The 17,943-nt window shown below is 40.9% G+C and overlaps 1 protein-coding gene across 1 annotated transcript in view; it reads right to left on the bottom strand.

Annotated features, from left to right (window-relative positions):
- Positions 1-17,943, bottom strand: part of GABRA6 (gamma-aminobutyric acid type A receptor subunit alpha6) — a 119,445-nt gene that overhangs the window by 14,216 nt on the left and 87,286 nt on the right. The window contains exons 7-8 of the mRNA XM_075344444.1: positions 15,861-16,013; positions 4,352-4,605 (exon numbers count right to left, since the gene is read on the bottom strand). Of these exons, the coding sequence (XP_075200559.1) occupies positions 4,352-4,605; positions 15,861-16,013 (407 nt within the window). The remainder of the gene's footprint in view (positions 1-4,351; positions 4,606-15,860; positions 16,014-17,943) is intronic.

Here is a 17,943-nt window from a genome sequence, read left to right as displayed (position 1 = left end):
AATGCCACAGCCCTGTTAGTTGTGGAATTGCAGTGATTGCCCGGCCCGCACAGCGTGACCGAGCCTTTATACCGGCGGGCGCGCTGTGCTCTGCACACAGCCATCTCGTATTCCCTGCTTTCCTCGCCCACAGGTGCCTATGATTGGTTGCAGTGAGACAAGCCCCCACGCTGAGTGACAGGTGTCTCACTGCACCCAATCACAGCAGCCGGTGGGCGTGTGTATACTGTGCAGTAAAATAAATAAATAATTTAAAAAAACAGCGTGCGGTCCCCCCAATTTTAATACCAGCCAGATAAAGCCATACGGCTGAAGGCTGGTATTCTCAGGATGGGGAGCTCCACGTTATGGGGAGCCCCCCAGCCTAACAATATCAGTCAGCAGCCGCCCAGAATTTCCGCATACATTAGATGCGACAGTTCTGGGACTGTACCCGGCTCTTCCCGATTTGCCCTGGTGCGTTGGCAAATCGGGGTAATAAGGAGTTAATGGCAGCCCATAACTGCCACTAAATCCTAGATTAATCATGTCAGGCGTCTCCCCGAGAAACCTTCCATGATTAATCTTTAAATTACAGTTAATAAACACACACACACACCTGAAAAAATCATTTATTAGAAATAAAAAACACAAACCAATTCCCTCGTAACCAATTTAATAAGCCCCAAAAAGCCCTCCATGTCCGGCGTAATCCAGGATGGTCCAGCGTCGCTTCCAGCTCTGCTGCATGAAGGTGACCGGAGCTGCAGAAGACACCGCCGCTCCTGTCAGCTTCACACAGCAACTGAGGTGAGTAGCGCGATCAGCTGCTGTCAGTCAGGTAACTCACGGCCACCGCTGGATCCAGTGGTGGCCGCGGATAACCTCAGCAACAGCCCAACCGTTCCGGATCAGTGCCACCGCCAAGGGCCAGAGATCCAAAGAGCCAGCGTCTGTGGGCAAAAGGGCTCCTCTGGCACGTATATGTCAGGAAGCGGACTCCCGGTGCCCAGGCATTGGAGTCAAGACACAAAACACAGGTGCAGGGAAACGACAGCCACCATCAACCCATCCAGAGAGAACACCGCGGCCGGCTGAAGGCCCCATCCATCCAGCCATTTGGTTTACCAGAGACTCTGTCCATCTGTGTCTGAGTGAGTACACCAGTGCCATCCGGCACCGCGCCGCACTGCACCGTAACCCTGCACCCTGCGAACCTCATTCTACGGGAACACAGCCAGCCACCGGGCCCCGGGACCAACTGTCCCTACCCACGGAGGGGTCAACACCTAGCTGCTCCCCGCCATCGCTCCCGGGAACCCCGTCACCAGCAGCGGTGGTGCCCACCATCACCACAACCCGTGGGTGGCGTCACAAACTCTATCCATCCCAAAAACCAATCCAAACCTCCTTTTCACTCGTGGGCGAGGAGCGCTGCTCGAGCCCCGGGTTCGGCCCACTCAAGCCACCGAGGAGAAGGCACCGGATCCAAGTGCGATCTCCCCGAGCAGCCCCCGCGACTGGGAAGCTGGCCCCCGCCCCCGACATCTGCATCTTGGGTCTTGTCTTGTGTGGTAGATCCCTGCTTCTATGGATCTGGTACTTAGCGCCTGCTCTTGTGCTCTGTTGCTGCTATGATTGATATGCTGCTATATATATATATGTATGTATATATGTATATATATATATATATATATATATATATATAATATATTGTAAGCGTTTGCCTGCTAACGTGATGGGGGACACTCACTTTGCTGCGTTTCAGAGGTAACACAGGAACACAAAGTCTTAAAAAGTCCAAACGGTTTATTATAAAAAACCAGCATAAACCGCTTCTCCGAGCAAAATCATAAGCAATACACAGTTAAGCCAGATACCAGTCCATTAACTCCAGAGAGGTTTCGGTGCCTCTTTCTCTGAGTCCAACAGCCCCTTTACCTCTTGCTGGCTGTTTCCCCAGAAACACGGATTTCTGGTCCGCCTTTGTCGCAGACCGCCCGCTCAGGTTTGGACACTACCAGTGTCAGACTGGAGCTCCCTCAGCCTCCACACATTCAGTTCCAGATGGTTGAAGGCAACCCACGCTTCCTTAAGTGAGTTCCTTCCAGAGGCTGCAACCTCTCTGAGAGTAGTAGCCTTTTTTCCCTCAGAGGCTGCTCCTCATGCAGTGCTGTTCCACACACTGCTCCATACTCACTGACTGCGATGTACCAAACAAGCAAACAAGCTAATTAAGACCTGTGTTAGACACACCCATTGGCAGGGGTATGCGGATGGCCAGTCACACCCATCTCTTAGCCATCCGTAATCCTGGCCCATTTAATACTACAGGAAGATGTGGTACTACATGTAACAGAAAGAACTCCCAGGATCACAACACCTCCGTGGTACATGCCTGTCATTCACAATATAAACAGTCGCCTTGTCACAATATATATATATATATATATATATATATATATATATACACATATATATATATATATATATATATATATATATATATATATATATATATGTATATATATACAGTCATATGAAAAAGTTTGGGCACCCCTATTAATGTTAATCTTTTTTCTTTATAACAATTTGGGTTTTTGCAACAGCTATTTCAGTTTCATATATCTATTAACTGACGGACTCAGTAATATTTCTGTATTGAAATGAGGTTTATTGTACTAACAGAAAATGTGGAATCCGCATTTAAACAAAATTTAACGGGTGCAAAAGTATGGGCACCCTTATAAATTTCTTGATTTGAACACTCCTAACTACTTTTTACTGACTTACTAAAGCACTAAATCGGTTTTGTAACCTCATTGAGCTTTGAACTTCATAGGCAGGTGTATACAATCATGAGAAAAGGTATTTAAAAAAGGTGGCCATTTGCAAGTTGTTCTCCTATTTGAATCTCCTATGAAGAGGGGCATCTTGGGCTCCTCAAAACAACTCTCAAATGATCTGAAAACAAAGATTATTCAACATAGTTGTTCAGGGGAAGGATACAAAAAGTTGTCTCAGAGATTTAAACTGTCAGTTTCCACTGTGAGGAACATAGTAAGGAAATGGAAGAACACAGGTACAGTTCTTGTTAAGCCCAGAAGTGGCAGGCCAAGAAAAATATCAGAAAGGCAGAGAAGAAGAATGGTGAGAACAGTCAAGGACAATCCACAGACCACCTCCAAAGACCTGCAGCATCATCTTGCTGCAGATGGTGTCAATGTGCATCGGTCAACAATACAGCGCACTTTCCACAAGGAGAAGCTGTATGGGAGAGTGATGCGAGAGAAGCCGTTTCTGTAAGCACGCCACAAACAAAGTCGCCTTAGGTATGCAAAAGCACATTTGGACAAGCCAGTTACATTTTGGAAGAAGGTCCTGTGGACTGATGAAACAAAGATTGAGTTGTTTGGTCATACAAAAAGGCATTATGCATGGAGGCAAAAAAACACGGCATTCCAAGAAAAGCACTTGCTACCCAAAGTAAAATTTGGTGGAGGTTCCATCATGCTTTGGGGCTGTGTGGCCAATGACGGCACCGGGAATGTTGTTAAAGTTGAGGGTCGCATGGATTCAACTCAGTATCAGCAGATTCTTGACAATAATGTGCAAGAATCAGTGACGAAGTTGAAGTTATGCAGGAGATGGATATTTCAGCAAGACAATGATCCAAAACACCTCTCCAAATCTACTCAGGCATTCATGCAGAGGAACAATTACAATGTTCTGGAATGGCCATCCCAGTCCCCAGACCTGAATATCATTGAAAATCTGTGGGATGATTTGAAGCGTGCTGTCCATGCTCGGCGACCATCAAACTTAACTGAACTGGAATTGTTTTGTAAACAGAAATGGTCATATAGACCTTCATCCAGGATCCAGGAACTCATTAAAAGCTACAGGAAACGACTAGAGGCTGTGATTTTTGCAAAAGGAGGATCTACAAAATATTAATGTCACTTTTATGTTGAGGTGCCCATACTTTTGCATCGGTCAAATTTTGTTTAAATGCGGATTGCACATTTTCTGTTAGTACAATAAACCTCATTTCAATCCAGAAATATTACTCAGTCCATCAGTTATTAGATATATGAAACTGAAACAGCTGCTGCAAAAACCCAAATTGTTATAAAGAAAAAAGGTTAACATTATTAGGGGGTGCCCAAACCTTTTCATATGACTGTATATATATATATATATATATATATATATATATATATACATAATGAATATATATAATGAAAAAACATAAAATTATTGTTAAATGTTTACCATTCTTGGGGTGGTCAGTATTGAGCCATTGAATGATATCCTGTAATGATTTAGCACCGTGCTAAGGAATTTTCAGTGTGATTTATGGAGACCTTACCGTAACAATTTCTCCTTCTGTGGACGCTGTTACAGACACGGCTGCTAATGAAGACTCTTTTGCTGTTTTCATGATTGCCTGTTGAGTCTGTCGATTGGTAAAATAATTCACTGCTGCAAACTCAATGAGTGCAGAAAAGACAAAGGCAAAGCATACAGCTATAAACCAATCCATAGCGGTGGCATAGGACACTTTCGGGAAGGAATGTCTGGCGCTAATACTTAAAGTGGTCATTGTCAGAACAGTTGTAATTCCTGAAAAGCAAAATAAAAAAAATACAAATTTAAAATTTTATAAAGAATTCATTATTTTTCATTTCAGATTTTACAGTTACATGTGCAATAACATAATTCCTATTCTTCAGAGACTGATGACTTAATGAGTGCATACTGGAATGAGTGACTGATGAAAGTTATTTCTTATTAAGAAAAAACAAGTCCTGATTGTGCCAAAAAACAAATGAGGTACAAAGCATTTCTTTCCTAAATAACAAATTCAGGGACTATAATTACCAGATTTGATTACCATGATGCCCTTGTACATACCTGTCGGCATGCTTTACAATGGATATAGTCTAAAAACTCCACTAGGGAAGTGGGCATCACAAGCTTAATTTGATTAAAGGTTCGCTCACACTAGTGTATAAAGTGAATGCAATGCTAGAAAAAAAGGTATTGCACTCGGATCTATGTTATTCCTGGAGGCAGTGGTGATCTGCAATTTTTCTCCTCAGCTGTATTCAGCCTGTCTATATGAGTCTATGGATGGCCTCCTAGCTGTTGTGCATTGTAGGTTACAGTCTGTTTATATATCAAAAAACTGACGTGCACATCCAACAAATGTGAACAGGTGCTAACTGAAAAAACATAGTAACTATAAATGCATACAGTTGCACACTGAAAAAGCCAAAAATGTACAAGGGAAAATATGGCACTGCATTACTGCAAAAGAGAGATATTTAGTTTATGTTTTGGCCATGCATGTAAGCCCGGACACCAAACGGCAAGGTATATCTCTGTAATCCGGGAACCTAACTTAAATGCCACTCTCTAGGTTAAAAACATCCGTATCTGTGCAAAATGCCACTATTTGGACTACAAACCTCCATGTATGGGCAGCTAGGCTCCTGCTATAATGGTTATGAACAGCCAGGTCTTAGGGCGGAGTGCTCAGGCAGAAAAAGACTCACTAGAAATATAAAAAAAACTGACCCGCACATGCAAGAAATGTGAACAGGTGCTAACTGAAAAAACATAGTAACTATAAAATGCATCACTGAAAAAGCCAAAAATGTACAAGGGAAAATATGGCACTGCATTACTGCAAAAGAGAGATAGTTTATGTACTGGCCAATGCATGTAAGCCCGGAAACCAAGGGCAAGGTATATCTCTGTAATCCGGGAACCTATCTTAAATGCCACTATCTACAATGGTTATGAACCCAGCCAGGTATTAGGGTGGAGTGCTCAGTCAGAAAAAGACTCACTAGAAATATCATAACCATTGTAGCAGGAGCCTAGCTGCCCATACATGGAGGTTTGTAGTCCAAATAGTGGCATTTTGCCCAGATACGGATGTTTTTAACCTAGATAGTGGCATTTAAGTTAGGTTCCCGGATTACAGAGATATACCTTGCCGTTTGGTTTCCAGGCTTACATGCATTGGCCAATACATAAACTAAATATCTCTCTTTTGCAGTAATGCAGGGCCATATTTTCCCTTGTACATTTTTGGCTTTTTCAGAGTGCAACTGTATGCATTTATAGTTACTATGTTTTTTAAGTTAGCACCTGTTCACATCTGTTGGATGTGCGGGTCAGTTTTTTAATATTTCTAGTCAGCCTTTTTGTGACTGAGCACTCCGCCCTAAGACCTGGCTGTGTTCATAACCATTGTAGCAGGAGCCTAGCAGCCCATACATGGAGGTTTGTAGTTCAAATAGTGGCATTTTGCCCAGATACAGATGTTTTTAACGTAGATAGAGGCATTTAAGTTAGGTTCCCGGATTACAGAGATATACCTTGCCGTTGGTTTCCGGGCTTACATGCATTGGCCAATACATAAATTAAATATCTCTCTTGTGCAGTAATGCAGTGCCATATTTTCCCTTGTACATTTTTGGCTTTTTCAGTGTGCAACTGTATGCATTTATAGTTAGTCTGTTTATATGTCTCTATTTATGGCTGCCCAGTTGTTGTATATTGTAGATTTCAGCCTGTCTATATGAGTCAATGGATGATCGCCTAGCTGTTGTGTATTGTAGATCGCAGCCTGTCAATATTAGTCTATGGATATCCATCTAGCTAGTTTTGTATTGTAGATTGCAAACTGTCTATACAAGTCTATGGATGGCCAGCTGTTGAATATTGTAGATTGCAGCCTGTTTATATATGCCTATAGATGGCAGTCTAGCTGTTGTGCATTTTAGATTGCAGAATGTCTATATGAGTCTATGGACAGCTGTCTAGCTGTGTTGTATTATAGATCACAGGACATCTATATCAGTCTATGGATGGCCAGCTGTTCAATATTGTAGATTGCAGCCTGTTTATATATGCCTATAGATGGCAGCGTAGCTGTTGTGTATTGCAGATTGCAGACTGTCTATACAAGTCAATGGATAGTCGCTTAGCTGTTGTGTATTGTAGATTACAGCCTGTCTATATGAGTCTATAGATGGCAGCCTGGCCATCATGTATTGTAAATTTCAACCTGTCTATATGTGTCTATGGATGACCACCTATCTGTTGTCTATTGCAGATTGCAGCTTTTCTATATTAGTCTATGGATGACCGCCTAGCTGTTGTGATATAGATTGCAGCCTGTTGAGAGTTTTTGTAGCATGGCATGCTATTGTATTTAATTTTCTTTTTGAGAGATTAGAGTTTTCCAAAAAGAATTTAGAAAACACAAGCTCGACACACTGGTATGTTTTTGAACTGTATGAAGAAATTGTAGAAACAGTGAAAAATTTCTGGTGGACATCTAAATGTGAAGAAGAAGTTGTCTTCCTAATAACACCAGTATTGTGAGACAGCAGTGGCATTCAGATTGGTCAGATGAATGTTCTGACATTCATCATCTCTTACTATATCTGACAACTAAACAGCAAATGAATGAAGGAAGCTTAAATGGAATAGGATGAGATTCACATTGCCCAAATCACAGGCAGCATGAATCAGACACTGGATGTGTTAAAGCAATCTATGAATACAATTAAAAATAAAGTATACAGTGGAATCTTGGACTAAGCATAACTTGGTTTGAGAGTGATTTGCAAGACAAGCTAAATTTTAAAAAAAAATTTTAGCTCGGTAAACAAGCAAGATATCACAATACAAGCATCACGTGAGCCCTCCCCACTTTTCTAAAGTACTGTACCTCCCTCCCTACGCGGATACAATGCAGTACTAGTACAGTCCCTGACAAAAGTCCTGTCGCTTATCCATGTTATGTAAATAAAGCTTATAACCTGACTTTAAATTCATCCATTGGTTTCATAAATTACTCTTTTGAAAGCTGAAACCCTCCCAAATTTGGTTTAGGTTATGAAAGTAAAGTTGCTGCAAAGCTGAAATATTAATCATTTAATGAACACAGAAAAGTCAGATTTTGGCAAGACAAAACTTTTGTCGCCGTCTCATATAATGCACCCAATCCTAGTTTACATCCTCACCTGCACTCATTAAATGATTGATTAATTAGTGGGTGTGTATAAAACGAAACCCAGCACCACAGACCTTCACTTGAACTGCAACTTGACCTCTGACAACATGCCAATAATCCACCCTGCGACCAAAGCCTTGATTATCAAGCGGCTGAAGACTAGATCCACTGCAGAGGTGGCTGGCACCTTTAATGTGTCTCAGCGTCAAGTACAAAGAATTAAAAAAATATTTGAAGAGACTGGAGATGTTTTTGACAAGCCCAGTTCCAACAGACCCCGCAATACAACTGCTCAGTAGAAACATTTGTTGGTTAGAAAATCCAAAGCCAGACCCTCTTCCACTGCATCAGAGCTCCAAAAGGCCTGGTCACCTCATGTCCCTGTGTCAACTAGAACAGTTTGTAGGATTCCATCTCGAATCAGTGCCGAGAAGCCAGCACTAAACAAAAGGCAATTAAAAAACCATGTGGCATTTGCTAAGTCCTACAGCCTGCTAAACAGATGGATGCAGAAAAGTATCAGAAGGTGGATTTCTCTGATGAATCTTCAGTTGAATTACACTACAGCAGCCACAAATACTGCAGGAGACCTACTGGAGCTTGTATGGATCCAGAAAACAGTTTCAATAGCCTAAATATCAGGAAGTATTAGCTACCTTTTACATTCCCAATCATAAAAGGGGTCAAATTCTGCAGCAGGATGGTGCTCCATCTCCATCTCATACATCCATCTCTACAACAAAGTTCCTCCTGACAAAGAAGATCAAGGTGCTCAAGGACTGGCCAGCCCAGTCACCAGACATGAACATCACTGAGCATGTTTGGGGTAGGATGGGGTAAAATGAAAGAGGAAGCTAGGAAGACAAAACCAAAGAATCTAGATGAACTCAGGGAGGCATGTAAAACTGCATTCTTTGCTATTCCTGATGACTTCATGATGACTTCATCAATATATTGTATGAATCATTGTTGAACCGCATGGATGCAGTCCTTCAAGCTCATGGAAGTCACACAAAATATTAAATATGGCTCTAATAGCAACCCAACTTCATTCACCAATGTTATGCAACACATCTTTACATTCGAAGTTACTTATTTGTTTGAATTTCACATTGCTTTCTGTGGACGACAAAACATTTGTCTTGCCAAAATTGGACCTTTCTGTGTGCATTAAATGATCAATATTTCAGCTTTGCAGCAACTTTATTTTCATAAATAAAACGAAAAGGGACAGAATATAGAATCATTACTTATTCTATTCGACTAAACCCAAGTAGCAATAATATTGAACAGAGGAGAAGGCTGGGAGTCATAGTCTACACATATAATAAAGATGCGTCAAAGCTAATATCTTGCATAAAAAGGTTTTTTTTATTATTTTTCCAAGAAAGATTAATAGCAAGATTATAAGTACATCATAATTATTAGATTATAAATAACGTGTAGGTTTATACAGGAGGGGATCCTGACATAATGCACTATGGTCCAACACCAGACATGGGAAAAATCCTAAATCCTATAGCGTTCTCAAAGAGAAGCCTCACATAAGTTACAATCATCAATAGACATATAGTCTTATATCAAAAACATAAATACCTTGTGGGCATTCAGAATATCTATAAGGATTGAATAGGTGCTGCCGCAGGAACAGGGGAATTTCAAACAGTCATCATAGTAACAAAATCACAAGGTGAAACCTAATTATTCCCCAGTCTAACGTGCAGCAATGTAATGGTTAAGTATAATTACCCATGTTCGGGTGGATGCCAGTGTAGAAAACGTGCCCCGACGCGCACGTTTCGTTAGCTTCCTCGGCAATTGTCCTTGTTTTGAGTATTTCTTATGGTAAAATTTGTTTTGCTATACGAGTGATTTGGATTACAAACACATTTACGGAACAAATTATGCTAGTAATCTTTTGTACTTTGAAAAGCCAAAAACAAAATATGTGTCTTGGCCAACTAAACATTGAGGTTTCTTTCACTGATTAGCTATATTTACAGTGCCTTGCAAAAGTATTCGGCTCCTTGGAATTTCTCAACCTTTTCCCACATTTCAGGCTTCAAACATAATGATAAAAATTTTAATGTTATGGTGAAGAATCAACAAAAAGTGGGACGAATTGTGAAGTTGAACGAAATTTATTGCTTATTTTAAATTTTTTAAAAAAATAATTAACTGAAAAGTGGGGCATGCAATTTTATTTGGCCCCTTTAAGTTAATACCTTTTGCTGTGATTAAAGCTGCAAGTCACTTGGGGTATGATTCTATCAGTTTTGCACATGGAGAGACTGAAACTCTTGCCCATTCTTCCTTTGCAAATAGCTCAAGCTGAGTGAGGTTGGATGTGAACAGCAGTTTTCAGCTCTTTCCACAGATGCTCGATTGGATTCAGGTCTGGACTGTGACTTGGCCATTCTAACACCTGGATATGTTTATTTGTGAACCATTCCATTGTAGATTTTGCTTTATGTTTGGGATCATTGTCTTGTTGGAAGACAAATCTCCGTCCCAGTCTCAGATCTTTAGCAGACTCAAACAGGTTTTCTTCAAGAATGGTCCTGTATTTGGCTCCATCAATCTTCCCATCAATTTTAACCATCTTCCCTGTCCCTGCTGAAGAAAAGCAGGCCCAAATCAGGATGCTGCCACCACCATGTTTGACAGTGGGGATGGTGTGTTCAGGGTGATGAGCTGTGTTGCTTTTACGCCAAACATATCGCTTGGCATTGTGCCCAAATAGTTTGATTTTGGTTTCATCTGACCAGAGCACCTTCTTCCACATGTTTGGTGTGCCTCCAAGGTGGCTTGTGTCAAACTTTAGATGACAATTTTTATGGACATCTTTGAGAAATGGCTTTCTCCTTGCCACTCTTCCATAAAGGCCAAATTTGTGCAGTGTACAGCTAATTGTTGTCCTATGGACAGACTCTCCCACCTCAGCTGTAAGTCTCTGCAGTTCATCCAGAGTGATCATAGGCCTCTTGGCTGCATCTCTGATCAATCTTCTCCTTGTTTGAGATGAAATTTTTGAGGGACGGCTGGGTCTTGGTAGATTTGCAATGGTATGATACTCCTTCCATTTCAATATGATCGCTTGCCTGTGCTCCTTGGGATGTTTTAAGTTGTGGAAATCTTTTTGTAACCAAATCCGGCTTTAAACTTCTCCACAACAGTATCATGGACCTGCCTGTTGTGTTCCTTGGTCTTCATGATGCTCTCTCTGCTTTAAACAGAACACTGAGACTATCACAGAGCAGGTGCCTTTATACGGAGACTTGATTACACACAGGTGGCTTATAATTATCATCATAAGTCATTTAGGACATCATTGGATCATTCAGAGACCCTCAATAAACTTCTGGAGTGAGTTTGCTGCACTGAACGTAAAGGGAACGGATAATATTGCAAGCAGAACTTTTCAGTTATTTAATTTTTTTAAAAGTTTAAAATAAGCAATACATTTTGCTCAACTTCACAATTGTGTCCTACTTGTTGATTCTTCACCATAACATTAAAATACTTATTTTTATGTTTGAAGCCTGAAATGTGGGAGAAGGTTGAAAAACTCAAGGGGGCCAAATACTCACAAGGCACTGTGTATATATATATATATATATATATATATATATATATATACATATATATATATATACAGTTAGGTCCAGAAATTTTTGGACAGTGACACAATTTTCGCGAGTTGGGCTCTGCATGCCACCACATTGGATTTGAAATGAAATCTCTACAACAGAATTCAAGTGCAGATTGTAACGTTTAATTTGAAGGTTTGAACAAAAATATCTGATAGAAATTGTAGGAATTGTACACATTTCTTTACAAACACTCCACATTTTAGGAGGTCAAAAGTAATTGGACAAATAAATCAAACCCAAACAAAATATCTTTATTTTCAATATTTTGTTGCGAATCCTTTGGATGCAATCACTGCCTTAAGTCTGGAACCCATGGACATCACCAAACGCTGGGTTTCCTCCTTCTTAATGCTTTGCCAGGCCTTTACAGCCGCAGCCTTCAGGTCTTGCTTGTTTGTGGGTCTTTCCGTCTTAAGTCTGGATTTCAGCAAGTGAAATGCATGCTCAATTAGGTTAAGATCTGGTGATTGACTTGGCCATTGCAGAATGTTCCACTTTTTTGCACTCATGAACTCCTGGGCAGCTTTGGCTGTATGCTTGGGGTCATTGTCCATCTGTACTATGAAGCGCCGTCCGATCAACTTTGCGGCATTTGGCTAAATCTGGGCTGAAAGTATATCCCGGTACACTTCAGAATTCATCCGGCTACTCTTGTCTGCTGTTATGTCATCAATAAACACAAGTGACCCAGTGCCATTGAAAGCCATGCATGCCCATGCCATCACGTTGCCTCCACCATGTTTTACAGAGGATGTGGTGTGCCTTGGATCATGTGCCGTTCCCTTTCTTCTCCAAACTTTTTTCTTCCCATCATTCTGGTACAGGTTGATCTTTGTCTCATCTGTCCATAGAATACTTTTCCAGAACTGAGCTGGCTTCATGAGGTGTTTTTCAGCAAATTTAACTCTGGCCTGTCTATTTTTGGAATTGATGAATGGTTTGCATCTAGATGTGAACCCTTTGTATTTACTTTCATGGAGTCTTCTCTTTACTGTTGACTTAGAGACAGATACACCTACTTCACTGAGAGTGTTCTGGACTTCTGTTGATGTTGTGAACGGGTTCTTCTTCACCAAAGAAAGTATGCGGCGATCATCCACCACTGTTGTCATCCGTGGACGCCCAGGCCTTTTTGAGTTCCCAAGCTCACCAGTCAATTCCTTTTTTCTCAGAATGTACCCGACTGTTGATTTTGCTACTCCAAGCATGTCTGCTATCTCTCTGATGGATTTTTTCTTTTTTTTTTTCAGCCTCAGGATGTTCTGCTTCACCTCAATTGAGAGTTCCTTAGACCACATGTTGTCTGGTCACAGCAACAGCTTCCAAATGCAAAACCACACACCTGTAATCAACCCCAGACCTTTTAACTACTTCATTGATTACAGGTTAACGAGGGAGACGCCTTCAGAGTTAATTGCAGCCCTTAGAGTCCCTTGTCCAATTACTTTTGGTCCCTTGAAAAAGAGTAGGCTATGCATTACAGAGCTATGATTCCTAAACCCTTTCTCCGATTTGGATGTGAAAACTCTCATATTGCAGCTGGGAGTGTGCACTTTCAGCCCATATTATATATATAATTGTATTTCTGAACATGTTTTTGTAAACAGCTAAAATAACAAAACTTGTGTCACTGTCCAAATATTTCTGGACCTAACTGTATATATATATATATATATATATATATATATATATATATATATATATACAGTTAGGTCCAGAAATATTTGGACAGTGACACAATTTTCGCGAGTTGGGCTCTGCATGCCACCACATTGGATTTGAAATGAAATCTCTACAACAGAATTCAAGTGCAGATTGTAACGTTTAATTTGAAGGTTTGAACAAAAATATCTGATAGAAATTGTAGGAATTGTACACATTTCTTTACAAACACTCCACATTTTAGGAGGTCAAAAGTAATTGGACAAATAAACCAAACCCAAACAAAATATTTTTATTTTCAATATTTTGTTGAGAATCTTTTGGAGGCAATCACTGCCTTAAGTCTGGAACCCATGGACATCACCAAACGCTGGGTTTCCTCCTTCTTAATGCTTTGCCAGGCCTTTACAGCCGCAGCCTTCAGGTCTTGCTTGTTTGTGGGTCTTTCCGTCTTAAGTCTGGATTTGAGCAAGTGAAATGCATGCTCAATTGGGTTAAGATCTGGTGATTGACTTGGCCATTGCAGAATGTTCCACTTTTTTGCACTCATGAACTCCTGGGTCATTGTCCATCTGTACTATGAAGCGCCGTCCGATCAACTTTGCGGCATTTGGCTGAATCTGGGCTGAAAGTATATCCCGGTACACTTCAGAATTCATCCGGCTACTCTTGTCTGCTGCTATGTCATCAATAAACACAAGTGACCCAGTGCCATTGAAAGCCATGCATGCCCATGCCATCACGTTGCCTCCACCATGTTTTACAGAGGATGTGGTGTGCCTTGGATCATGTGCCGTTCCCTTTCTTCTCCAAACTTTTTTCTTCCCATCATTCTGGTACAGGTTGATCTTTGTCTCATCTGTCCATAGAATACTTTTCCAGAACTGAGCTGGCTTCATGAGGTGTTTTTCAGCAAATTTAACTCTGGCCTGTCTATTTTTGGAATTGATGAATGGTTTGCATCTAGATGTGAACCCTTTGTATTTACTTTCATGGAGTCTTCTCTTTACTGTTGACTTAGAGACAGATACACCTACTTCACTGAGAGTGTTCTGGACTTCAGTTGATGTTGTGAACGGGTTCTTCTTCACCAAAGAAAGTATGCGGTGGTCATCCACCACTGTTGTCATCCGTGGACGCCCAGGCCTTTTTGAGTTCCCAAGCTCACCAGTCAATTCCTTTTTTCTCAGAATGTACCCGACTGTTGATTTTGCTACTCCAAGCATGTCTGCTATCTCTCTGATGGATTTTTTCTTTTTTTTCAGCCTCAGGATGTTCTGCTTCACCTCAATTGAGAGTTCCTTAGACCGCATGTTGTCTGGTCACAGCAACAGCTTCCAAATGCAAAACCACACACCTGTAATCAACCCCAGACCTTTTAACTACTTCATTGATTACAGGTTAACGAGGGAGATGCCTTCAGAGTTAATTGCAGCCCTTAGAGTCCCTTGTCCAATTACTTTTGGTCCCTTGAAAAAGAGGAGGCTATGCATTACAGAGCTATGATTCCTAAACCCTTTCTCCGATTTGGATGTGAAAACTCTCATATTGCAGCTGGGAGTGTGCACTTTCAGCCCATATTATATATATAATTGTATTTCTGAACATGTGTTTGTAAACAGCTAAAATAACAAAACATGTGTCACTGTCCAAATATTTCTGGACCTAACTGTATATACACAGTGCCTTGCGAGTATTTGGCCCCCTTGAGTTTTTCAACCTTTATATATATATATATATATATATATATATATATATATACATATATATATATGTATAGATACATATATATGTATCTATATATAAAAACACGTACACGTAGGGAGAGACCTGCCAATTATGAAGCTTGAGGTGGAGAAACTCAACTGGGGACCTTTCTCTGACTATTCAGATGAGACTCAAAGTCCCTGGCTGTTTTTTCAAAGAGTGTTTTCTCTGAAACACCACAGCATTTCAAACTACTCATGTTTGCGGTTATGTAGAAGGTGTCTATTTCATGTCGTCTCTGACTCGGGCAGAATGAATCCAATGGCAGACTACGTTTGTAGGAGATGGTTCAAGTTAATAACAAACATGGATGACTGAGCTTTTGACTATTGAAGGTGACCTCATTTACTCAGCTGAAACCTTGGTATGGTACTAAGCATTACTCCATAGAATAGCATGATACTCTTTCTAGACATGCAGTATGTCTTTTATTTCTAATCTGAAATAACATGATTATTAGTTGAATTCTTGGTTTACATTAATAAATCGATAACATAGATATATAACTAGTCTAATATCCATACCAGCAACAGTTCTTGCTGGGACTGATTCTTTGTTGATCCAAAACACAACTTGAGACAAGACAACGGTCATGCTGCATGGGATGTATGTATGGATGATGTAATACCCTATTTTCCTTCGCAGGAAGAACAACACAACTTGATGAGAATATTCACCTACAACAGATAAGCGTTGGATGACAAATGAGTAGTGATGACATGGACTTTATGGAAATACTACTGAGTGAGCAGTAGTCATACCAAAAACTGTTCTGGCTGGAACAGATTCCTTGTTGATCCAAAAAGAAACCTGGGAAAGAATGACGGTCATTATGCAAGGGATATAGGTTTGTATTACAAAATAGCCCATTTTCCTTTGCAGATGAAAATGTACCGTCATAACAATATATTCACCTGTTGATGAGAAAGATAAGGTAACAATGACTTTAATTACTTAAACAAAAGGTTAAAATGAGTAACAAATTTTGGTTTACAAAAAATGTCCGACTATGTCCTCCTACACTAGTGCCGTTCACTATGTGATGGCACATGGAGTTCATGTGAATGCCTTGACTTTGTTTTCTATAATGTGCAACCCGCTTAGACCTACAATTAAGCCTACAAGCAGTGACAAACGGCTGAATGATTTTATTGTCTGTGCAACAAAATCGTTGGATCATAGATCAGATCACACACCCAGACATATCAGATCACACACAATCACAAATCAGCACAGCGATACTGATTTCCTGAGATGCAGTGTGGTGGAGCGCAAGGACCTGTGGCTGCAGAAAGAATGCTTATGTGTAACTTCCTCCCATGTTTTCCTGTGGCCGGAGGCATTCAGTACCTCCAGATGTGGTGAGTGTGTGTGTGTGCAATCTGATCAGTGATTGTGTGTGCGATCTGATGTGTGTGTGTGACTATGAGTGTGTATGCTCGCTATCTGATGTGTGTGTATGAGTAGGAGTATATGTGCGATCTGATGTATGTGAGTGTCAGCCATAAGCAGGGGGGGATAGTGTGCAGCATACCTACTGGGAGCGCCCGCAAGAGATCACAGGGAGGACCTGGGAGCCACACAGGCATCTGGGGCCTGGTAAGTATGAGTCTCCCAAGAAGGGGGAAGTCTGCTTTTTTGGGGGGTAACTTACCCCCACTGTGTTTCTCCAAGAATAAGACTATTCCAAAAATAAGTCTTAACGCTTTTTTGGAGGCAATAAAAGTATGACAGTGTCTTATTTTTGGAAAAACACGGTGCTATCCATAGTATAACATTGAAATGCTTATGTATGTAAATAAGAAACCTGTAAAACTGAATCTCCTGCCATAAAACATATGTACTTACAGTGCCTACAAGTAGTCTTCACCCCCCTGCAGATTTAGCAGGTTTGATAAGATGCAAATAAGTTAGAGCCTGCAAACTTCAAACAAGAGCAGGATTTATTAACAGATGCATAAATCTTACAAACCAACAAGTTATGTTGCTCAGTTAAATTTTAATAAATTTTCAACATAAAAGTGTGGGTCAATTATTATTCAACCCCTAGGTTTAATATTTTGTGGAATAACCCTTGTTTGCAATTACAGCTAATAATCGTCTTTTATAAGACCTGATCAGGCCGGCACAGGTCTCTGGAGTTATCTTGGCCCACTCCTCCATGCAGATCTTCTCCAAGTTATCTAGGTTCTTTGGGTGTCTCATGTGGACTTTAATCTTGAGCTCCTTCCACAAGTTTTCAATTGGGTAAAGGTCAGGAGACTGACTAGGCCACTGCAACACCTTGATTTTTTCCCTCTTGAACCAGGCCTTGGTTTTCTTGGCTGTGTGCTTTGGGTCGTCGTCTTGTTGGAAGATGAAATGACGACCCATCTTAAGATCCTTGATGGAGGAGCGGAGGTTCTTGGCCAAAATGTCCAGGTAGGCCGTGCTATCCATCTTCCCATGGATGCGGACCAGATGGCCAGGCCCCTTGGCTGAGAAACAGCCCCACAGCATGATGTTGCCACCACCATGCTTGACTGTAGGGATGGTATTCTTGGGGTCGTATGCAGTGCCATCCAGTCTCCAAACATCACGTGTGTGGTTGGCACCAAAGATCTCGATCTTGGTCTCATCAGACCAGAGAACCTTGAACCAGTCTGTCTCAGAGTCCTCCAAGTGATCATGAGCAAACTGTAGACGAGCCTTGACATGACGCTTTGAAGGTAAGGGTACCTTACGGGTTCGTCGTATGTTACTTATGGTATTGACTGTGTTGTAGCTGTTCTGTTTTGTCACAAGTCAGCTTATGGGATCACCAGTGAGGTCCTCTGAATTAGGCCTCTTCAGACCTTAATCCAG

Source organism: Anomaloglossus baeobatrachus, chromosome 4, assembly GCF_048569485.1.
Source record: "Anomaloglossus baeobatrachus isolate aAnoBae1 chromosome 4, aAnoBae1.hap1, whole genome shotgun sequence".
Lineage (NCBI taxonomy): Eukaryota > Metazoa > Chordata > Amphibia > Anura > Aromobatidae > Anomaloglossus > Anomaloglossus baeobatrachus.
Note: the sequence above shows the minus strand (reverse complement) of the source record. Positions and strands in the feature narration are given on the sequence as shown.